Source organism: Rhopilema esculentum, chromosome 10 (genome assembly GCF_057945365.1).
Source record: "Rhopilema esculentum isolate cy_ngs chromosome 10, ASM5794536v1, whole genome shotgun sequence".
Classification (NCBI taxonomy): Eukaryota; Metazoa; Cnidaria; class Scyphozoa; order Rhizostomeae; family Rhizostomatidae; genus Rhopilema; species Rhopilema esculentum.
In genome coordinates this window covers 9,812,198-9,837,071 of record NC_142824.1, presented here as the reverse complement: position 1 = coordinate 9,837,071, position 24,874 = coordinate 9,812,198, and the positions used below count along the sequence as shown (strand labels likewise).

The 24,874-nt window shown below is 37.6% G+C and overlaps 2 protein-coding genes across 2 annotated transcripts; one reads left to right on the top strand and one right to left on the bottom strand.

The window, feature by feature from the left end:
• The first annotated feature begins 2,778 nt into the window (after positions 1-2,778).
• LOC135684324 (pecanex-like protein 4) lies at positions 2,779-16,712 on the top strand. The gene is made up of 7 exons (XM_065199852.2): positions 2,779-4,124; positions 4,652-4,822; positions 6,026-6,510; positions 6,920-7,032; positions 7,887-9,694; positions 10,235-10,421; positions 14,161-16,712. Exons 1-7 carry the CDS (start codon positions 3,418-3,420, stop codon positions 14,410-14,412), a joined length of 3,723 nt encoding a protein of 1,240 aa, XP_065055924.2. The 5' UTR covers positions 2,779-3,417; the 3' UTR covers positions 14,413-16,712.
• LOC135684334 (kelch-like protein 12) lies at positions 14,931-23,216 on the bottom strand. Its single transcript, XM_065199864.2, has 3 exons — positions 19,020-23,216; positions 18,561-18,791; positions 14,931-17,630 (listed from the first exon to the last, which is right to left on the bottom strand). Exons 1-3 carry the CDS (start codon positions 19,882-19,884, stop codon positions 17,017-17,019), a joined length of 1,710 nt encoding a protein of 569 aa, XP_065055936.1. The 5' UTR covers positions 19,885-23,216; the 3' UTR covers positions 14,931-17,016.
• Between the last annotated feature and the right edge of the window lie 1,658 nt (positions 23,217-24,874).

The following is a 24,874-nucleotide window of genomic DNA, read 5'->3' as shown; positions in this document are numbered from 1 at the left end:
TCCGCTTCTGCATCTTTCTGTTCTGTTTATCATTGCCTGAAAGCACTTAGTCATAGTTTCGTTGCTTCATGAAAAAAGGCAACTACTTCGAGTTGATTCTGGTCGACCAATTCCATCTTCTCATTTAGAAGAATGATCTGTTATATGAAATGGTAAAACTCTCTTTGATTTTCATACTTATCAAAAGCCGATTAAGTTATTGAAGAAATTGAAAACCTTGCTAGAAGTCTGGAGAGGTCCGTTCGTTCAAATTTCCTTTGCCACTCCAGACCGTGTTTGTGTCACTTACAGGGCGATCATTTCTTCTCCAAAAAGCCATTGATTTTGTATCTTGCAGCGACTTCTTGTGAAGATGGATAAATGGCAAATTACATGCTTTCTTACGCTGCACTTCTGTGATACGCTGGCGACGTCTTTCAGGAATTGTAGGGAGAGACTGACGATTTACTGAGGGGTATCTTTGCAAAGGCTCTGCTTTTAAATGATAATTATCAAGAACCCTCTTTGTAACTCTATCTTTTTTTAAACAAACCCTGTCTTCTTCGCTTTTTTTCTCCCAAGCACCATTTGAATACCTGCTCTTGTCGTTGTGTTTTTTACGCTCGGCTCTCTGCTGCGCATCGTCTTCAACTTTCTCTTTTTCTTTATCTGCACATAAAACCTTTACTTTCTCGCATCCACTTAGAGGCAAGCATGGCAACTTTACCATTATGCGGGTCTGTTGGCTAGTTCCTCATTATCAAAGTAATAAAAACATCATAGTCTTCATATGAGCAGTAGAAAAATGAAATAAACAGATGTCTCTAGAAAGGTTTTGGAATCGAACTTTCTATGCATGAATCGACCTTTAGTCAGTTATATGTCACAAACCCAGTTGCTAAAAGTAAAATTTTCCTCACGGTGTCAGAACAGCCATGGTGATCCGACAATAGATTTTTCTTGAAGTCCCATTTTTATACGCATATCGAGGTAATAGTCTCCCTACGAAATAAAACATCGATGTTTACTAGCAAATAAATTTCGATCTTGTATGATCAGATGTCATATGTTTTAATTATTGACAATGGTACTGTTTGTTTAAGTGGTTTTGGAAGTTCTCCTCTCAGCCCACAGGAAGCTGTTATGGTTTACACGAGGACGAAATTCGAGAAAAATAGGTTTTTGGACGGAGTTGATTAACTATTATTTCTTTGCATCAAAACTGATTGAAAAGCTTTCAGAAAACATCATTTTTAGTATGCATAAATGCCTTCGGTGCGATGCCATAATGGTTTTGCAATCAGAAAATCGATCGTGTTTACTTTAAGATGAGATTTTTAGAGTGAAAATAGAATATTCGAGGTACTGAAGCCTAAAAATTACATTTCAAAGCCAAAATATTCCAGGTAACGTCTGTTACTGTACTGGCATGCACTGATGTCTTTGATTTCAATTTAGCATCATAGTCACAAAAATCGTTAAACATCTACCTTACTTTACAGCATGAAGTTTTAATCTGTGGTGCTAAATCCGAACAAAAAGTTTCCAAACCTCGCATTTGTCGCTATTCATAGTTTTTGGAAAATTTTCAATTGAAAGCATCGATTTTTTGGGATTATACACCGCAAATATAGTTTAATGGTCTTACACTATAAGATAGGTTTAGAGTATATCTAAAAGATTTCATAAATTTGATACTATTTTTGCATCTTATCGATCAATTCACGCAGGACATTAGTATTTCCTGGAGGTTTTCTGGTTCGTAACATTCAGCGATTTTTAAGATTTTGATACTAATTTTGCATCAAAGGAAAGGCTCAATGCATGCCGGGAATCGATGTTTCCTGGATGTTTTTGGCTATAAAAAATTTTTCGGATTCAGCATCTCAAAAATAGTATTATCAATCGAAAATCTGCAGTTTTCACAAGCGTAGTAGATTTTGTGAAGTTTCCACTACAATGGCATTGTAATGGCATCAACGCATTCCTAAAATTTATATTTTTTCTGGAATTTTTTGAAGCAAAACAGCGTGATGTTGGAATAGATCAGGCGGAGAATAGGGGGGTGGTCGCCCGAGAACGCTGATTTCGTCAATTCGAGGGCGCTGATTTCAAAAAATGATGTTCACGCGCACAATGTTGTGCGGCCATCAACTTCTTTCTCGTTTTTGAAGTCTCGTTTTTGCGTATTTGAAGGTAATCAATAAAAAAAAACAGTTCAAATGGAAATGAGCTAAAATCTTAAAATTGATTAAGCATCTTTGCTGGGCGATTATTCCCTTCTTCTCCGCCAGGTCCAGAACGCCGGGTATTCTTCTATGAAAACTTCCAAAAGGTTGGTTCTAAAGGGTTTCAGATTCATTAAGAAAGAACTGATACAGTTTTCTTCCTATGAAAAGGTCACTCTATTCCCAGGGTTCTGATAATTGAATCTTAGCATATTACCCTTTTTTGGGGATTGAACTTTATTTTGCAAAACACCTATCATTTGAAGCCCTATCATTCTGATCCAATGTTTCCGGACTTTATAGGAAATCGTTAACCTTATAAACCTCACTCCACTGCATTGCAAGACAATTACATAAAATACCTTACTATGCGAAAAAAAATTGAGTAAGATCAATTGAGGAATACTATTTGATGAATTAATTCAATAATGTTTGTCAGTTTAATCAATTAAGGATTTTGGCATATAAATGCAAATCACACCCGTTATTTCACGTAATAATGTATATGGATTAATTCAAACAATTCAGTTTTCAATCTGCTTGTTTCCCTGTTGAATTGTGTCTATTCAGTTCATTCACTTCAATCAAAATATACGCATGGTAACTGGTTGCCTGGAGAGAGAAATCACTGATACACAGACATTAAAGTTCAGGCCATTATTGACTTGCCACAAACAAATGTGACTGAAAAATTGCTCGAAAGAACTTATTACAAAGTCTGTTCGGTATTATGCTTTCAGAACAGCTATTTATGGCAATGAAGACGAAGCCATTTTCATAAAATGGTAGATGTAAAAATAAAGGTGAGAACAACTGGAAAGGCTTGAATTGTAGAACTTCTACAATTGCGAGCAAGTGGCTTACCTCATCTTGCATGGTTTCTCGATTATGTTCTGCAGATATCACTGCAAAGAACCACAAACTTCATACTTAGAATTATAAACGATCCGAAACTTGGTGGTATGGCAAGAAAACACGAAGATCCTGTCAATTGTCCCACCATTGCATTAGAAAGTTGCACTCCAACAGAGCTGGAACGAAAAATATCCAGTTCATATGATAAAATGTCAATTGACATTTATGTTTGGGAAATGTTGCATCAGTAAGGTATTGGTGCTGTTAGGTAACTACATAGGAAGAACTCCTCATTTCTGGATAGCTATCAAGAATTTTTTTCCAGAAAGTAAAAATAGCACCAGAGGTGATCAAGATGGAGAATTCCGCTGAAACATCACCTATATTAAATGAATACAAGCAAGAATTTTTTCTCAAAAGGCTCCCACAAACTATTCTTGGTGGACCAATCATAAAGGTAGACACAGGAAGACAACCATTGCCGTCATATGTTTATTTGTACCAGTTTCTAATATTTGCAGCTCCACTTGTCATTTCATCATGTCTAGCCATTGTCACTGAACTTGGATTAGTAGCAAGTTACTGGATTTGTGTTGTTTTTGGTGTTATCATGGTAATTTTTATGCTTTCTTTGCATTTGGGTCTCCGTCTCAAGTCAAAAACATTAAAGCCTGTTGAAGAATTCCAGTTTGACTGTGAAGATGATGATAATGAAATTGAGTTTCAAGGATGCACTGACATAAACCAATCACTGAAGTTTATTATTCACAAAAAGAAGTATATTTCCAATGTTTTCTTTCATGCCTTTCTCTATGGAATCATTTGTGGAATAATCTTCTTGTATTTGTTGCCAAGTAGCAGCAGATATGTTTTTGGAAGAAATGAAGAAGCAGTGGTATATTATGTTATGGGTTGGATCGTTGCCTGCATAGGGTTGTATAGCTTGATAGCACGACCACCAGCTGAACCTTGTCAGTTTAAAGCCACTGATCAATATGAAACTTCTTGTCTGACAAGACCATTTCACATGGCATGTTTTGCTGTTTTTGGAATTGTTTCCACGTAAGTTCAAATATATCTCTCATTTAGAAGTCATCTCAAGGGCCATCGTAACTGTATTTAGCTAAGGGGGGGGGGGGGGGGGTTAAGATATGAAAATGGCTGAATTGGACATGAAATGTTTTCTGTAGGTGTGGCCTTATATGTGGTGTCTGCTTATATGGTATCATCTACTATCCAAAAGACTGGTTAAGTGATCTTCGTGAATTCTTTTTAGCAAACATTTATTGATAGAAATGCTGTGACTGGATTACATAGTAATAAGATGTAGATTTCCAGAGTTATATGAAATAATGGGGGACCCCCCCCTTATTATTTCCATCACAGATTCTCTTTACAAGCTCCTTCATGATTAAACAAAAAATTGATGACATCAAAAAGCCAAATAATGTTTTAATTGTTATTAATTTACATTAATTTCAAACAATACAAATGCTCGTGATCAATTCAGGAAATCTCATCACAGATTATGACAGAATAGCATTTCTGTAAACCGGAAGAAACTTTTTTATCTTTGTGTACTATTTCAGATTCTATTACAAACTAGTGTACGTGGACCTCATAATGAGAATATTGTTTGCATTGCTGCCAGTTTTATGGACCCTTGGAATCCTTCCTCCAGTTGATTGCTTTTTTGCTTGGTTTGGAGAACAAGCTTTAGTCTATTTATTTGGAGGATCGCCAATGTCAAATAGTGTAAGGTAAGTCTAAAGTTTTGAATTATACAGGAAAGATGAAATCCTTGGCAGAACTTTTCTTTTAACCTGTTAGCTTATTACTTCAGATAATGAATTTACTAAATTTGTACTTACTCTAGCAAAGATATTGAAATCTCAAAGAATGAAATCAATGGCAACTTTCAATTATTTTGTATCTTCAATAACCCATTATACTCTGATTCTTTGCTGTTTTCTCTTTTTCACATCAGATACTTAAAAAAATCACAGAACTATCCATATTTGCATGGCAGCTTAGAAGGAAAAGAAAGGACGTTTTTTATTAAGTGATCTTTTAGGGGAAGGGCAAGGGTCTGTTCTAACAATTCTTAAAAATGTCAACATTGTTTTGAAGAAAGACTTGCAATCATTGATTCTGACAAAAAGTGAATCCTCAAGGAAAGATCCAAATATATTCATAAACACAGACATCAAAATAAGCCCCTAGTGTCTAACAGTTCCTCTTTATTAACACCAACAAGTAATTAAGAATCCATGGACATACCGGCTCAATAAATTGAAAACTACATAGATAGTAGCCTAACAGTTGTCTGATGATTGCAATAAGCATGACACTTGGAGATTCAACTTAGAACCATCATGCTCTATGCACCAAAGCATCATTATTAAAAAATTGACTGTTATCAAACTTCCCGAGTCAGGCTACTCCCATTATGGCCTCACAGGAGAGGGGGGTCAAGTTAGGGTCAAAGAGAGCCAAAGCTAAAATGTTAAAAAATTACCCACAAATGGTACTATTTTTTGACAATAACCCTCAAATGGTAGCATAAGGACCAAAATTGTGTCCTGGGTAGCACCCATTTCTTTATGTGCGCCTGGTCCTTCTTTGACAAATTCCTTCACCATTGACTGTTGTTGATTTGGGAAAGACAAAATCTTGTTCATTATCTATAATAAATCCCAAGCTAAACTAAGCTGTTGTGTTAATATCAAAACTGGGCCATTTGGTAAAACCCTCAAATTGACTGGACCCCCCTGTCAAGCCTAAATGGCAGTACCCGCCCCCCACCCCCTGGTAAAACTTTCAACTTCTTTCCTTTTTCTTTTTTAAAATTTTAGGGTTTTTGACCTTTTTGCAATACTGTTTTTATATGAAGCTATCTTTGAGCATATTTAGGTGTAGGTTGTTTTTCTTATCTTGTTCAGTTTATCTTATCTGGATTTCAGGTTGCTTACTATGCTGGTCATTTCATGCATTGCTTGGCTTATCACTTATGCAGTTCCAAATACTACAGCATCACTAGCTATAGCTGCTTGCTCTGGCCTTATCACAAGCTTGGACATTGCTACTGGACTCAAGAAAGTTCTTGTATTGCTTTTGATGAAGTTTAGAAGACGCTCTGAAAGCCAAAAGATAGCTAATACATCATCATACTCCCTGAGCAAATGTTGTTATATTATATTGTTGATCATTGCGTCTGGTCTTATTGCATCTCTAACAAATGCTGGGCTTGAAGTCAGTAAAAAAATGGAACTTCGTGATATATTTGGATATGTTACAATAGCCCTCCTGGTTTTAGAAACGTGTTGTGGCAGTTTGCTGACAGTGTATATTTTCTTTGGCTTGGTCTCAAACCCAGTGTACTTTTCTATAAAGAAAGGGAAAGCAAAAAGACTGCTGGTGCTGTGCAGAAAGCTTCTTGTGGACTGTGGTGAGTTATCTACAAAACTGCTTGCACTGATAAATTATTACATATTCAATGGTGCCTTGTGAAGGTTGGATTGAAGTTTTGACTAAATGGGACAGAAGTCCTCCCCATTTGTTTCCAAAGATAAATTCTCTATTTCATCCAACTCAAAGATTTTGAATCAACCTGAATAAGACCTGATATTGATGAATAATTATGTAGTCTTAAAAAGTCACTAAAAGTATTATATGGCGTAATTTTTATGAACAATAAGATTTTGGAGATAGCATTGTAAAGTTACTTCAAATAGTTTAAATTTTTAATGCATTGACTGAGGAAGAACATCAACAGAAGTCGTTTAGGAAACTTTATTTATTTTTGAACCCGCCATTTATCAAAAATGCATATTTGTGATTATTGCATTTCTTTTTAGTTACACCTCTTGTCTTGGTTGCATTTGTGAGTTTAACAGCTACAAAAACAAGCGGCAGTTCTACGCAATCAGACGTGTTGTTTGCATTGTTTGCATTTAGAGCTTATCATCTCGTAAGTTGCCAAATTCAGATTTCACATCCTGTGGCTGCATAGATTTGATTTTTTATCAATTTTGATCCTTTTCAAGTTGATCATAAAGGAATTAACGATATAAACCATTGAAATGGTTTAAACAAATGTTACATTCTTAGGCCCCGTTCACACGGGAACGATAGCGTTTCAAATTTTGGAACAAAAAATTAACTGCTCATACGGGTACGGAACGATTACGTACTAATTTTTCTTCTGTTCACACGATAACGCAATCATTTCGTTCCACTTTTTGTGTGAAAGTTGAACAAAGAGTTTTCCATTGTCGTATTTCCATATGAACAATGCAAGCCTTTAGCCAAATAAGTAATCATTCCTTTTTCGGACCAGTTCCACTTTTCGAACCACTTTTGAAAACTTTTCATTTTTTGGAATGAAATGTTACGTTTAAAGCGTTCTCATGTGAACGTTTAACAAAATAAAGTTTATCAAGTTGCTTTTCTAATTTCATGCCTGTAGCCAATGGACACTGTAAAACCCGTCCATTGAAATCAATCTACGTAGGTTTATCTTTCATACTGGGGGTGTGGAGGGTGATTACTAGTAACATTTGCCGATAAAGATATAGAGGGTGAATACTTTAGGTGCTATTTCATATACCCATAGGCGTTTTAACGACCAACTAAGGATTTGGTCGAACAAGTCAAGATTTACCGACTCATATTCATAAAAATTTTGAACCCCTGCAAATTAAAATTGGCTTACGGTTCCAATTTGGCTTAAATCTTCTTTTTCCAGTCTGTTACGAAATTACTCTTGAATATACATTTTTCACCATCTCTCATATCAAAGCAAGATATTTAATGATTTTACAGGCTTGGCGAGGTCAGCAGAGGCTAGCAATGGATGCCTCTGTTATGATGGTGATCGAATACAGCTCTTTGGGAGCGACTTGGTGGAATGTTCTCACGTTGCACACACGGTTGTTTCTGATTTCGATCATCTTAGGCCGGATACAGCACGCCTGGTACCTTGTTTCTTTTTGTACACGCTTCACTTACAGGTTTTTCTTTAATCGGAAGGTACGCCACCAGAGCTACAAGCGCGTAGCGTTAGTTTTGGTACTAATGTTCCCGTTAACCCTTTGTTTCTTTTGCCTCAGTGTTATTTTTTGTGCCCCAATGTTACCATTATTTACGCTACCGATATTTCTAATGGGGTACCCAAGGCCGCGTATTTTCTTCCCATATGCTGACAATAAACTTAATTCATCTTCGAATGACTGGATCTATTACAAGCAGCTAATGCCAAGTCTCCTCGACAGTCTTAAATGTACAATTTCTTCTGGAAGCCTTGGTGAACTAGCACCCGGCGAGCATTTCCTAGCCCGCTTTCAAGACCGTCTCATATGGCTAGTAGTCGCCGAAAGAGGCTTTCTTTATACGAATTTCATCGTTAAGGGACTTGAGCTCGCTGAGACATCTTGTCATACCGTTGAAGCTGCACGGATTGATGATATATTCGAGGTCACTCTTGGAGAAAAACCACGTCCTGTTTTGAATCCCTATCCTGGGCACTGTTTGACGCCATTCGACCACTTTGAGTTGGAAACTTACTCTGATGCCAAGAATGTTTTAACAGGCATAATTGACAGCCCTGAAAACCTACAGAATCTCGGAGGGCATTTCATAAAATCACTCACTTGGGTTTTTCTTCGGTTTTCTAAAAGCAGAAGAGATCGTGGACTAGGTGATGGGCCTACTGCAGACGACCTGAAAAAGAAATTTTTGGAACGCGAAAAGAATCGTCATGTCAAAACTACGTCGTCACTTACAAACGAGACCAGAGAAACCATTGTAGTAAGTAGAAATGACAGCGTTGAGGGCATTTTGCGCGATCGATCATCCAGCTTGTATTCAAAAAGTTCCCTGTCTGAGAACAGCATGACTGCATTATGGAGCAATCGCGAGCCTCTGAAAGGTAGCCAAGCTAATACACAATCCTCGATACCAACCGAAGTAGGCCTGCCTTCTGTTAGTTTCCCGCCATTTGGAAAGCAGCCTCAGACAGCTTCGGCAAAGCGCAGTAGCTTCAAAGGGCCTAATTTTGTATCAGACGATGACTTTGATGGCTTTGGATTTGATGATTTTGACGATAATCTGCCTCGCCGCGGGTCCTCTCACAGCATTGATAATGTAGACAATGACGGTAAAAATAACGTTAATAACATATTCGAAACAGAAAGCACTCCTACATCTGATTTGATCCCTCAAAGCAGATTTACCAAGTCAAATGCTCTACCATCGTTGGTAGTAGATGTCAGTTCCCCACATTCTTCAATTGTAGAACCTCCCGTAAGATGGAAGCAGTCTATACCGGTTGAAGCTACAGATATTTCCACATCCCAAGATCTGTTTTGCGAAGACTGGTTTAAGTTCGTTATTTCGCAACTGGACCTTTCATCAAAAGGAGAACGGGTTCTGCAAAGCATATCCGCAGATCGTGGCCTCTTCTTCATTTTCCGTAAACTGGTTCTTTCTTGCTACAATTTAGTCAATGAGCAGAAGCATAAAAGTGCCCTTGATGTTTGGAAAATATTTTCAGGCTCGTTACCATGGTCAAGGTATTTGTACTGGGCCGAACAGGATACGGAGCTGCATCAACAAATCATAATAGCATTTAGGTAAGGCAGATGCAATAAATTTTATTTTATTTTATTTATCAAATATGCCTGTCATTTTTGTGTTTCCATTAAAGGCCTTCTCTTAATATCGACAAAATTCCAAACATCTTAGAGCGAATGTTGGATAATAAATGATGGGTGGGTTTGACCAAGTGATAGTCAACGATTGGTTCAACTTGTATGCTTTTTGTACTGGCTCAAGATTTACACAGTTATCAAAATTAAAACAGTATAAGGTTGTATATGTGATCTCTACAGGAATTTTCATAACGTGTCATTTTCTCTGTTGAAAAAGTCGAAATAATTCGAAATTATTTTTTGTTTGTTAAACTAATAAAGTGTAGGCATTTCATTCTCCAGTTAGAGAGCTTCGGTCTTTTTCTATCGATTCTTTTCAATTAGCCATCATATTGAAGTTTTCCAAAAGAGCTTTGAGCAACAGAGTCTTCCAAAAACTTTTGGCTGGGATTTTAGTGATTCTTAAAAGCTTTGTATAATATTTGTCTGATAACACACATCTTTTCATTTTTGCAATAACAGATATGCTTTCAAGTTGATGTACGATGAAGCTGTCCTTGGCCCCATTGCTGACTTTGAAGAGTTCGCGGAATACTTGACGGATTATGAAGAGAACTGGCACATGGGAAATGATCACGACATGCAGTGGATAAATGCCGTTCTAAATAATGTCCCAAGTCTGCTGTCCGTCGGATATGACAAAGATAACGTGAGTATATTATTCCTTAATTTCCGCGCTGTCATGACCTTGTTTTTGACGTTGAAGCTCAGAGAAAAAGAGATGTCTCCCTGTTCACAAAGATAATATTCTATTACGTCAGATACCGATTTGTATGGGGTCTATAGAACTTCTCTAAACTACGAATAGAACAGGCTTCACAGGCGACATCATGGCACGTACAAGAATTTTCACTTGCGTTACGAAATTAATAGGTAAATTGCCCCTTCGCAATGAAAATTAAAAGAGCGGGGTATGCTGGTCTGAGTTTCTGTGGTCTGTGTCAAGGTGGTTTGTGTTAAGGTGGTATGAGATAAGGTGGTCTCAGTTAAAGTGGCCGGAGTTCCTCACACAAAATTCAATGAAAAACTTGGCACAAATAGTGAACCCTCTTCTTTACATCTTCCATAGATGTATATTGTTGATTCTTTAACATTACATGCTCCAGTGATGCCGGGTGCACACAAAAGGAAGTGGCTATATTTGATGCCGTTGATATGATCATGGACACGCTCTTTTTCATAAGAAACTCGCAATAAAAATCGAGCACTAGGCAATCAAAAAATATTAAGAAACAATACTCGAAGCAAAAAAATTACGAAACAATAGAATTTTGTAAAAGTCTAGAACTCAAAAAGTTCGTAGAAATTCATCGACATGATTGGCTTGGTTGGCATAGATTGGAACAAAGATTGAAACAGAGAATGAGAATACACTTCCCTCATCTTAGTACAGCATTAGAATGGAAGCAAATCGCATGACAGAAATATCATAAACATTTGTAAGCAATGGAAACATTGACGAGCCTGACTGTTCTGACGATATGACTAGCCGCATCTACGAAAACCCTCCCCAGCAACTTTCTGTTCGGGAATTTCCTAGCGAAATATAAGAACCCAATGTTAGAATTAGTAATGTCATGTTCAAAAAACCTTTTATAAACAATGAGTATTGAAGTTTCCAAAGTATTAAGAAACTAAAGCACTCGACGTTTACCTTTGTTTTTTACTTAAAAGTTAGTGTAACTGAAGTATCTTATCGATCCGAAGTAGCAAAAGTCGGGCCAAATGTCGGTCTTTTTTCGTTGAGTAATACGTGACTTGAATGTCTTTCTGACTATTTCTGAACATTGTACAGTATACTCCGCTTATAATCACTTCGCTTCAAGTCACAATACAATTTTCAGTCACATAACATTTAGAACCAAATATGCAAAACTGTTCAATTTAGCTTCTTTTACAGTCAAACTTCGTTTACAGTCACAAATTTTCAAGCAAAATTTGGTGTCTACTGTAGTCTTGTTCTTCTTTGTTAATGCGTTGCACATTTAAAACCAATCGAGTTCCTGGCACTTAAGTTTATGAACCACATTCTTGTCTTGTGTAAGTAAAATGAATTCTCGGGATTTTGTATTAAAAACAGTACTCGGTCCCTATTCTGTGCAGTAATCTTAAATTCTGCAAGCAATTGAAATGACAATCAAAGGAATAGTTTTGGCTTCTGTTATCGGTGTTGTAAATTATCTTTAACATGATATAATAGTTTTTTAAAGATTTTAGCAATACATTACATGATGGTTGTGAAAAAAGGGGCACTTCTAATAAAGTTTCTGTTTTGTCGTTTACATTGAATGTTTTACAGTCTGTTTAGTTTATTATTTCGGCATTGCTTTGTGAGTCAAAGTAATTTTCTAATCTTTTTGTGCTGGTAGCATGCGTCAGAGCCTCGTTATCAGTAGCATTTAGGGAAATTGACTAAGAACCTAACTTATGTAAATGAAAGAAAGGCCACGGTAGCAGGCTGTTTGACGGACTCCAATTACTCTCCTCCACAGAAGCTATTGGGGAGGGAGATTGGGAGGGAAAAAGGATAGGATACCATTTCCCCCTCCCCAATAGCCTCTGTGGAGGAGAGTAGACTCCAATGGAATGGATGCGGAGAAAAGTCAATAAAATTGTATAAAATAAGGAACACCGCAAAGCCCCGGGAACAAACAACAATAAACACAATCATTTTAATAGAAGCTAACATTTCGCCCCGACATACAGGGCTTCATCAGAGCAAAAGTCACTATTGAAATGTTTAGTGGTTTTACCAGGGCTTAAGAAGGTATTTATGTACGTATCAAGTAAAGTACATCAGTTTTAGAGAGAAGAAGAGAAGTGAGGTATTGGAGTTTTTTTGTAATGAGAGCATAAAAAGAAGTTCATTTTTTGAGTACAATTCTGCAAATTAAATAAAGCATCTTAAACAAGCGCCTGATTTCGATAGTCACAACAGGGTCTGGGTGCTTTACTAAAGATAATTTCTAATAACAGCACAGGCTGAAATGCCAGAGCACGTTTCTCAGGAATCGCGGGTATTGTTTAGACCATATGTTTAGATGAGCAAAAGTTTCATTCGAGCTGCACGAGTTCATAGCAGAAGTAGTGAATAACAACCACTCTAGCGAAAAGTATTTTTTAGAGGCATGCTCCTCCTTCCATTGCTCAACATACGATGATCGAATAGTCAGCACCTGTTAAATTCTCATGATATTTCGAAAGAAAAAGAACTGCAAATGTGCGACATATATTTAAAACCTCCCCCGATGTCACTTCTTTTGATGTGAAACTTCTCAGGTGAAACTTCTTTTGATATAACTTTTATTTGACCTAGAAAACAATCTAAATCCTTGAGTGCAGTCGAGACAGCGTGTCGTGGGCATGTTAAATTCAGTTCTAAATCAAAATATGCTCCTGCTAACTTTATCAAAATATGCTCCGAAGGTTTCTGTTCGACTTTGTGGATAAATTAAAAAAAATTAGTTCAATGCGCTGATCAAAATTGGCTCAGCGACGCAAAAAACATGTTCCCTGCTTCATCGGTTATTGAAACGTTCCTAGATGAAATTATCCGCTTTTTTCATTTCTTCAATTTCCAGTAGACGAACTTTCAAGGCTCGCAATGATACCGGCTTTGAAACTGACAGAAGTTTTGAAAATTGAAGGATTGTGTATATATAGAATAAAAAAATGAATAAAATGAAAGGGGAGGAAGAATATGAGTAATCTGAGACACACTTTTGTAGCTTAGGATCTGCAATTCCTGCTGATATAAGTCTGATTTTGTTACCTCAAATTCAAAGGTACAAAGTACCTTTTGAAGGCGGTGTACATTTAAGCAAAAAATTTGCCTGGAAAATATCATTTTACAATATTTACCAATTATGTTGATATGGTTGAACTTGTGCATCGAATGATGTATATTTTAATTACATCCCGTTAGCAGTTTGGCTTTCTAACCTAACCGATACGCTGGGGTTGAGCAGGAAAAATTTTTTTGCCTGAATTCACTCTTCAAACTCATTAACTGCATCATTATGCCGTCGAAAGATCACGTGTTTTGGTCGCTTTCTCGCTAACGAAACCTTCCATAACAGGCTTTGTGCGAGGTTTGCTGACTCTTTTCTTTTGAAATGGGCATCCGAATAAAATGAATGGAACGTTTTGACTATTGAACATAATCAGAACCTTTTCGAATTATACTGCGCATGTGCAATATTTATACTGTGTTTTTCATAAACTTTACGCTAATAATACCCTGGGTACCAGAGTCTACATAATTTAATCTCAGAAATTTAATTCGAAACTAGTCAGAAAAATATTTATTTGAACAGAAAATCATATGTATGTAGTGTATTTAAGGTGTCAAATGTTTCAAATCGCCTTAGCTCTTGTTATTTTGCTAGGGAACTTTTACAAGTCGAGTATTGACGAAGCAGAAGATGACTGTGCCCGTTGGTCGCCTGGACTCCGAAAATGTCAAGGCTATATGGTCTTCACTGTCCTTGGAATTACTGTACTTCACCAATGATGATGAGGAACGTTACAGCATCCAGGCACATCCATCACATTTCAGAAATTTAGTCATCCAGGCAGCTGACCCACCTTTTGGTTATCCTGTCTTTTCATCAGGATTGACAAATGTCGTTGCGTGGTAGTGTAGTGTATTATAATGTTGGTATAATAACACTTCTAATAAATTCAGTAACCTTGTGGGACTGTTTCACTTTATTGTGAATGTTTAAAAGGTTTGTGCCACCTATTCTCTCATCTTTTTTTACTTAAATTGTAAGTAGGAATCAGGTTCAAATTACTTTTACCAACAATGGTCAAAAAAGAAATTTTATGAAATTAGGTGATGCAATTTCTTAAAGTCCATATATTATTAAAGTATGTCCGTTATTACAGTTAGAATTCAAATGATCTACTAACCTGAAAACAATCCACCAAAAGCTAATCGAATTTCTAGGCCTACATTCGTATATGTTTATAAAGCTTGGCATGTAGAAAAAGGTCGCGAGCATCACGATCCCGCTTCCTCGGCAGCGATAACTGACAGGATGCGGTGACTGACGAAGCGCCACAGAAAGTAAGACAGCGCAAGGTAGAATAATTTAGTAAAGAAGTATGCTCGTTTTGTGCTCATGGAGATCAAGACGAAAATGAAACAGTGGAAGAAATAACTATAACAAGTTTCATAAGTTAAGGATGAGATCTGAGTATACAACCTTGATTCGAAGATACAGCAAGTTTAAAAAAGTAACACTTTCTTCTCGAATAAGAAGCAATAAAATATTCTTTTCTAGATATAAAATGTCAGGCTGTCTTATAAACGGATAAGATATAAACGACAGATACATGAGTGGCTTAAGTCACCTGTCAATCAATATCAGCCAATGAACAAGCGTGAGAATATAATAACTCTCGCTGATTGGCCATTTGTTGATTGACAGTAGGTTTTGGCCTCTTTGGTATCTTTCGGTTGCCTTTAACTTTCGTTTGCAGGGCGTAAAGGGAGTCTCCGTGTTAGAGAGCGGGGTGTCTGGCAAAATGGAAGACTGCGAAATATTGATACTTGCAGCAATGCTGCCAGGTCTGGATCATTCTTAAACGATTGGCTTTCAGCAATGTTTACTGTTCGTGAACCTGGACTTCCAATGACATATGCCTCCTGGCTGTCCCTTCGGCCAAAAAGAATTGATTTGATTTATTCAAAATATTCAAATCATTGTACCTAACACTGCCATTTATACCATAGGCGTAGCGGAGGCTAAACGTTTAGTATGAATCTTACCCGAATATTGTTGCTTAATTGAGAAAAGATTCCCCGTATGGGCCTAAAATGCGATAAAATTTGTCGGACCGGGGGATAGGCTGCAGCTGCCCACCACCCCCCCCCCCCAGCCCGTATGTCTCCGTCGCTTATGATTCATACCATTAAACAGCACCATAAAAATTGTGCAGTCAACAAAATCGAAAGCTTTTTCAAACTCCACAATGCATATCTGAATGTTTTATTACTAAGAAATTTACTCTTTTAGTTTTGGCATTCATGCTCCCCTCTTTAAGGAGCAAAACAATTACCCTATCAACCATTCTTTGGATACCCCCGAAATCTAAAATCTTGTTGAAGTGTTAGATAAGAAGCATAGTAACGGTCGTTTAAATGTTTAAAATAATTTAACGAATCAAGGCGCGGTGTTTTGCGAGATTTGTTTTTTTCAGCCATATTTTTCGCTTCTAAAAAATTGATCATGAAAGTTGCCAGCATGAAAGTTGCCAGCATGAAAGTTGCCAGCATGAAAGTTGCAACCTGTCCAGAACATCGCCCTATAATTTCACACTTTTTCGGTGATCATAGGGAGAATATTGAACAATTTGTACCTGAAGATGATAATATACCAATCAAAATAACTTGCTTAGAGAGGTTGAGGATAATTGAGATTAAGGAATGTAATGAGAAAAATCAGCACAAACAGGAAAAACACATCTGCAACAAAAAGCGAGCGAAAGTTTAGCAGTTTTATAGCTGAGACTGCTGGTGTTTGGTCACACGACAAAGTGATAGAAATGTAAAACGGATCCACATTTTTGGTATGTTTACCTTGCTGTTTTCTTTATCTAAGAGCATACTCAAAATTATTTTTCTTGCTATATAATTTTTCTTCTAAAGAAGATCTGAATGACCAGCACCACTGCTTACTTATTTTTTGGTGCTATGTTTTTCCAACCAAAAAAGGAACAACTTGCTGTTCATCTGATTTCTGCTGCGGGAAATTTTCAGGGCATGCTTAACACATGTACATTCCCTGGCGTAGTTTTTAGGGATACTGTAAATAATTTTACTGATTGTTTGTAACAGTTGTTTTTGCCAGTATGTAACCAATATGTTTGTTGTAATTAGTTTTTGACATCTTCTGATGTTTGAAGACTGAAGCCATGATAATTTGCAAGCGAATTTGCTGTTCTTCATGACTCAAATATCCTTTCATGATTGTAACGAATGCTTGTAAATTTCAATTTTCTTAGACCTATTCAACTTTAAACAGTTCTTCGATGGAGAGAACTAGCCTTTTAATCAAAGTGTTATTCTCGCTCGCTCGATACATCTCGTATTTTCAAAAAACTACCAGTGGTCTTGTTTGTCACAAAGGAATAAGTTTTAGAAAAAAAGCTAGTAAGTTAAAACATATTTCTACTTTTAAGTGAATCGCAACGTTGCATTTGCCTTTTGTTATTTTAATAAAATTAGAACATTTTTTCTAATACGTAACTACTGCTCCAAATGCTCTTGGCTCTAGCATTCCAATGCTGTTAGTTATAACGTAGTCGATTGAGTTTAGATCGACGGTTTTAACCGAATTATGGCAAATATGACTGGTGTCTAGCCCTCCAGCAACGTACATTGAACTTTCATCATTGCCAGTAGTTACAAGTGCGACACTCGCTCCCGACCGTGGATCAAGAGTATGCTTGATTATGAGCCACATGTTCAAACCAGCATTGTATTTTTCTATTGAATCTAACACTGAATTCGGGCTTCTGCCACCTATCGCATATATCCTCTCGCTGTGTACAACAACACCATGGTTCATTCTTGCTTTATTAAGATCTGCAATATCCTTCCATCGATCGCTGAGTGGGTCGTATGTTTCGCAGTGTTCGATTTCACTTATTCCGCAGTAGCCTCCGATGGCATAAAGCTTTCCTGCGTGCGCTGCAACACCGTAATTGCTCCTAGGAAATCTCATTGACTGCACTTGGGCCCAGTGATTTGATACTGGATCGTAGCGCTCCACAGTTTTTAATGCAGAGCCTCCGTGTGAACCTCCCAGAGCATACAGCCATCCATCAAGAACTGCTAGCGCAATGGCACCTGTCAATAATAACAATAATGATACATATTTAAATTGGGTAACAGGCCCGTCGCTAGCTATTGTGCAGAAGAGGGGAAACTCAGGTCCCATTTGCCGACAAAGTGGGTGCGCCCTCCCTCATTTGCAGACAAGTCTGAAAATTTGCCGGCGAAGCAACCCTACATAGTCAGGATTGTTAGTCCCAGATTTTGCGAGAGTTGTGCAAAATCGGATACCAACATGACAGTTTGCCAACAAGGGTGGTTTTGGGCGTTGAACAAGATAAGATGCAGAGCCCAGCTGAGAAGTGCCCCAAGTGCTATTTATAGACCGTTATATTGGGTCCCAGGCCCCAAAAGCATTTATTCTCATACTATCGCTGCTAGTTGTGATACCAGCATGAAAATTGGAAGAGATTGGCAGTTTGATATACTCAAAAAGATAGGATGCAGACGCCAGCTGAGAAATGCCCCCAAGTGTTATTGTTAGACTGTTGGACTAGGTCCCAGGTCCCAAAAGCGATTTTTCTAATAATGTTGCTGCAATTTGTGTTGCCACCATGAAAGTTGGTAGAGATAGGCAAAGTGCCATACTGAAGACCACGATATGTATAAATATTGACCTAAAGTGCAGAGGAAAGTTAGCAATTTCTCTCAGTTTTTTTAAACTTCTCATATTCGAAACTCAAAAAAATAGTTCAGCATTTCATGAACCCAAAAAAGCAATTGTACAATTAACTGACCCCAAAATAACTTTTGCTCAATTTCTAGTCCCAAAAAGTAGCCCGAGCACCCCTATTCTAAAAAATAAATGTATTTTCGCCCTGGGGTATCAGGTCAGCTACATGCAAAAGCTTATTGACTATTTTGCTTTTTTATGATAATAGATGCAGGTACCACAGAATTGGAAATCAGCTATTATGAATTTAATGACTTGTGGGAAATGCTCACCTTTACATTTGGTTAGTTTGGCCACAAAGCACCATTTGCATGTGCCTGGGTCAAATCTTTCCACCGTATCTAAATCCACTCCATCTACAGCAGAGCCACCAGCAACGTAAATAACCCCGTCGAGGAAGGCTGCAGCGCAATGCTTCTTGGGTTGTGACATTGCTGGCTTTGTTTCCCAGCAATACTTATTTACGTCATAGCATTCAACAGTTTTTAGCACACCAGATCGGTCTATAATGAGAATTATTCAGGAGCATTAACAACACTGATGCGGTGATAAAATCAGTATATATAAATTTGATACCCACCCTCTCCAATGACGTCATTTCTCACTGAGATAGATATATGATAAACTTTAAGGAATGTGTAGCTGTTATATTTTGTCTTGTTTTTGACAACATTCTGAAAATCATCAGAACCTTCATTCTGTCGAGATTCATAAAGATTGATGAAACTAACTTTCTCCTCCGACCACCAGCAATTTTCTTGTAACGGTTTCTCTAGGACCACTTTTTGTAATTGTATATTGATCACGCCTCTCTGGCAAAAGGTGATAATCAAGAGCATTTAGCAAAAATGCCCGGCATTCTTTGTCTCCTACTATTAGTTCTTCTTTTGCCAAAACATCGATCAAAAACTTTCTCGTCAATAATGGAACTCTGAGGTACTGCAAAAGCTGTCCCAAATAACAGCCACGTGATGACTCACAGTGTTTTGTCCATGCAATGATAGAGGTGTAAACCTCGCTTTCATCAGTTACATTCATCTCGTCACTAGAGATCAGTTTCACAACATAATCTAATTCAGTCTCCAAGAATTCATTGGTTTTTGTTACTTCTCGAAAGTTTTGCCGAGAGAACGCTTCTGCATCTCGTTTAACTTCATTGCAGTTGTATTTCTGTCCCAAATAGGATATTCCGATGCAGTTAGTACAATCGATGTTGTTGCGCAAAAACTCGAAACATGCATCTTGCACATGCTCAAACTGCAGCATATGGGCAGCTTCAAGAATTTCTTCAATATTGCTAGGGCCGATAGCAAACTTGCCGCTGTATGTGTAGGACATGAGCGCTTTGAAAGCATTTGATGTTACACCTTTCAGTGTAACTATTTCCTTGTCCTTTTCCATTAAGCCAGTTGTAAACATGGTGTAAAAATAGTTACTTTTGGCTGCCAAAATGACTTTGTGGGCTGTAAACTCTGTCCCGATATCATCATAACAACGAATGGTTACATCACAAAATGTTCCTTGCAACTGGAAATTTTTGAGGTGGCAAAATGCGTCCTCGAACGTGTTTGAATCAACAAAAGAGCCAACAGACATTCTCCAATATTTAACAGAAAACAGTCATACCAATCTTTCAAGAATCATAGGTGACATAAAGTTATGGAGTATACTACACTTATGACTGCTTTCGATTTCAGCTGGCAATTTGTGATAATGAAATGAGCATGCCACTTTGACAAGATCAACTAATCTTTTATTCAATACATTCAACATAATAGGGTAACCGTTTAACTCCTGCTGGTACCTGGTTAAATCAAGACATGCATGAATGGAATGGAGGAATTTTGCTAGCCTCGCATTGATTAGGACGAAACTTGGCAAACGCGGCTAGACAGTTGCCAGTTGTTGAATGATAGTCGCAAAGCATGCCGGTTGCGCAAGAGCCTGCCAAAGTCATGAGCTGACATGATTTTAAAAGCATTATTTGCCGAGACTAATTTCTGGCATTACCCATTTCTACAATCGTGCATTCCCTAGATATCTGCATTATCATGCATTCAAAATTGCATGTTTATTGGCTTTTTTGGCTTGTACTGCATATGTTTATCACCGTAGGGAAAACAGAAGGTCTGCTTCAATCTCACTTATTCAGTTAATAAGGGTAAGATTCTAAAGCTGCTAGAGTTTTAGCATAACTTAAGAACAATTAATAAGACAAATTTTGAAATTTCACTTGCACGACTACTGCAACAACAGTCATATGAGCAACTGTCATGACTAACGGCCAACGTTTTAGGGTCTTTCGAACAGTATCCTACGAATATACTTTTCATCGACAGTGAGGAATTCATTTTACCAGCTGTGTTTGCATGAAAAATTAACTAGTCCAGTCACGTCAAAACTGCTTCTTTTGCTCTTAACCCAGTGGCGGACACTTAGGAGGGGCGAAGGGAGCGATTGCCCCCAATAATTTTAAATTATAAAGACAGCCTCATAAAATGCAACTTTTAAGCGGAATTTCTAAACATGACATCAATAACCAATGAGTACGATGGAAGTATAGCCATGCCTACCCTACTGCAATATAACCGACATTAAATTCCGTACTCACTCTTTACATAAAGTTTGGAAAAAAAATCCTTTCTTTTATCATTTTGATAAAAGCATTTGTCTTAATCTAAGTCTAAATCTTTCTGCCGACATTTAAAAACTAGATACTCGTAAGAAGCTAAAATTATTTTGAGAAACCTTTTGACTTTCCAGATTCAATGAGATATTTCCCAGGAAAATAACTGCTTGAATAATGCTTTTCAAGTAGTAGAGTTTCTTGAGCCATAGCTTTTTCGGAATATCTTACGAAGAGTTGTTAAGATGTACACGTTAATCACCTAATGAATAGCAACGATGAAGCAATCCCAATGTTTTTCAAGCGTGTAGAAGGGGCAGCAGTGAAGGATTTTCCGGCCTCTGTTTCCCTTTCGCCCCCATTAAACAGTGAATTTTTCGCCAATGTCTTAACTTGAAGCAATCAAACAGCATGGAAAGCACATTAATTCAACTGTTGTACCAAGCACCACTTTGAAGCAGAGGGTTTGAGGGGGTACGACTGTCCCCTAGTTATCGCATGAATTTTTAATACAGTAAACTCGAACAGTTTTATTGGTCCCTTGGAGATTCGAGATATCGGGATTTTACTGTATTTTCTCAATTGCATGCTTTAGCAAGAACCTTCCTGTTTTAGAGATGACTGAGTATCTTGGAGGATCACGAAACATTGTACCTACGATGGAAGTACCAGCTTCTAGCAGTGATGATATTTTAAATCCAAGACTGAGATATAACTTTCTGTTTAGGAAGGGGGGGGGGGTTGGGGTGGACAGCCCTGATAAATAAGTGTAAAAACAGACATATTTTACAAATAAAAGTATTTTACCTATACTACTTAAGTTTTTGGGGGGCTAAGGCCCCCCGGTCCACCTGTATCTCGGTCCTTGTTTTAAATCGAGATGTAAAAGGCCAGTGTGCATTCAGAAAGTAAATACATATATATAGACGTAACCACAAAACCAAGGCTGGAATATCTGAATAAATACAGATTTATATAGATATTGCGCAAAATGCAGTTGGTCATGATCGTTTTCAGAGTAACTGAGAGTGTTATCTTAGTTAGCTGCTTTTAAAGCTTAGAATTTAATTCTATGCTGCATAGTGTATAGTTTTGTTTAATAGTTCGACAGATATCGATGGGTAAAAAAATGATTCTATGTTAAAGATTATAAACTTACGTCTTGTTTATTTTCGATACCATTAAACCACTGGATAAGTGAGTCTGTATTTTTCCATTGATGAACTTTGCTTGATGTGACAATCTCTTTGTCAATTTTGCCTAATACTGTTTCACTTATTTTTCCAATGTCTGATTTTGTTGAATTCATAAGTCTACAGGGTACCTTGTTTGGAAAGTTTTATTCGTGATCCTTGATGGTAACGTAAGCTACTTTCTCTTCTGAACACTATTCACTTTTTGGATCCACTCTTCTCTTTGTGTACTTACAGTTTACCCGATTTCTTGTAATCTTTGTGACATTCTCTTTCAAAAGTTCTATGTAATTCTCGGGTTCAAGTTTGTATATATTTATCTGACTTGTCAACTGATACAAACAGGGGCGCCTACACCGGGGGGGGCTGGAGGGGCAGCTGCCCGTCCTGCCCTCTTCGAAGAGGGGCAGAGGGGGCAAGAAGTGCCCTGAAATAAAAGATCACTTTGACCGCTCTCATTATGTTAATTTCTATTAGAAAATATTAGAAAAATGATAAGACAAGCACAAAAACACAAAGGTTGAAAATTACGTAAAGGAAAATGCAATATTCTTGTAATAGTTTACGACATGATTTTTATCCCAAGAAATCCTATTGTTCAACTGCGAAAAATTGTTTTTTAAGATTCCTTCCTCCGCAGAGAATCGCATTATTAGCTGTCTCTTTCCAAACCTCTAAAAGCCCCTCTATAAGTTTTTTCCACTCCACTACTAGGATGAAAAAAATGACACCAATTTTTAATCGTATAAAGCAGATTTCACAGAAGAGATTTATGCAAAAAGATTAATTTAGGCAGAGAATTCCAGCAGGGGCCAAAATGACTACACAAGGAGTTTTTTCTCGCCGCGAGCCCAGTGAAACAGTAATTTGAGTACCGTCTCCTCCTACTTTTCCCGACACACAAATAGTAACACAATCAAAATTACTTGCTGATCGCAGCTGCCCATTAGCTCATTCTGCGATGGATACGAATCCGCACTCTTGTCGAATTTATGGTGTCAATATTCGCATAACGGCTTTTTGTGGTAAGTTTTCGACTTTAAATGTTAGCTTAATTTTGCAAATCCAAGCAATAAAGTCTAAGAGAAACAATCAACGAGAATTAATTTTGTTTACCTAACATTGATTAATCTGCTATGTTTTTCGATCACCGATTTGATACATCAGAGCAATGACTCCCTTGGCCTGTAGAGGAACCAAACCAGCTATCATGTTGCAAGTGGGAATAAAAGGGGTACGTTGGGGTGACAAAGAATTTGTGGGACAAACAGAATTCTAAAGGGAATGGCTATATGCCATAATCTTTAAGTCAGATATTCCACAAGAAAATTAAAGTTCTTTTCTACATTGGCAAAAAGCGCAAATTGTCGCCGCGGTCCACGCTAACCAAACTAACGTGGCGTAGTTTGGGCATAGATTGCTTTTACAGTGGAAACGGTTTTTCGAGCTAAATTTATTTAGAATCACTTTTTCCTTTCCCGACAGGAAAGAAATTTATTCTTCGACAAGTTTGCAATTAGTCCTTCTAAAGCCATGGCCAAACGATTCGATTTTTCGCTTGATCTTCCTCTCGACATTTGATCTCAAAATCGAGCGCAGTCGAACATGGTTAGCCAAACGATTTGACTTTTTGCTCGATTTTTCACTCGACTTTTCGCTCACGTCAACAAAATGAAGACAAAGAAGCCCAAGTCAGCTGCCGTGCTTATCTTACATGCAAATGTCCGTTTACATTCTCTTGACGAACTCTAGCGTCACTCTGGTCATTCGTTTATGCAGTAACCGCCATTGAATAATACTATTTTTTAATTACTATTTTTTAAACATTCCTTAGTTTCGTTCGATTGATTCCATTCTTAAAATGGAGCTCATCACTTTTAAAGGTCCCCTGGACCTCGAGGCCCCAGGGTAATATGCTTCCTTGCCTCCTTTTGGCGGCCTTGCTCTCGAATATAGGAGATAATAACTGCTCATGCACCCACTCGACGACCAAACGATTCGATTTTTATTCGGCAACAACATTTTCACTCGACTTTTTTATAAAGATCAAACTTCTCTCGACATCACTCGACGCCATTCGACTCCCTCGACAAGGTGGCCAAACGACTCGATTTTTCGATCGATTGCTTGCTGAGTAAAAAATCGAGTGAAAATCAAGTTGTTTGGCCGGGGCTTTCACAGGAAAACGGTTGTCAGCACTCTTCTACCATGTTTTTCTCTGTCTGCAGCTGGAAATTTGCATTCAGTCTTTCCATGTCTTCTTACCAAAACGTGTTCTAACATTCTTACCAGAAAACGTTTACAAAAAGGACTTTTCTACAAACTAATCTGTACCTATGATAAAAAAAATAACAGACGATGGAGTGATTGACTTAGTTCCTTTCGAAGGTGATGCAGTAGACAAAGCCTTGTCCTTCCCTCGTGGCAAGTCTACATGACATGCATCACCTCGGAAATGATCTTCTTTCCTCATTTAAAAACCATTAAGTAGCTTTGATAGCAAGACCCGCAAATGTAAAACACTACCGAATTGTAGTTTTGACTGTTCTCAGGTCTATTCAGCAATCGAATCAGCAATCGAATCAGCAAAGTGCACCCCTGCCGATAAAATGCAAGGGGCGCCAAAGTGAATGTTCACGTTATAGGGGCGCCGAAGGTGGCCTCTTCTGTTTTTTTAATCAAGTACATGGGCCGAGATGGCCCTTAACTGCTTACAAAACTACAGCGTTAGAAAATGTAGTTGAGTGTATAATTATAGCTAAGTACA

Bases quoted from the DNA above. Each gene is read 5' to 3' on its own strand.
- LOC135684334 (XM_065199864.2), bottom strand. From the start codon at position 19,884: ATGTCTGTTGGCTCTTTTGTTGATTCAAACACGTTCGAGGACGCATTT. The intron at 18,792-19,019 runs GTTAGTTTCATC...TTCTCATTATAG, and splicing joins GCTGGTGGTCGGAGGAGAAA to ACCGATCTGGTGTGCTAAAA. The intron at 17,631-18,560 runs GTGAGCATTTCC...TATTATTGACAG, and splicing joins CAAACTAACCAAATGTAAAG to GTGCCATTGCGCTAGCAGTT.
- LOC135684324 (XM_065199852.2), top strand. From the start codon at position 3,418: ATGGAGAATTCCGCTGAAACATCACCTATATTAAATGAATACAAGCAA. The intron at 4,823-6,025 runs GTAAGTCTAAAG...TCTGGATTTCAG, and splicing joins CCAATGTCAAATAGTGTAAG to GTTGCTTACTATGCTGGTCA. The intron at 10,422-14,160 runs GTGAGTATATTA...TTATTTTGCTAG, and splicing joins TCGGATATGACAAAGATAAC to GGAACTTTTACAAGTCGAGT.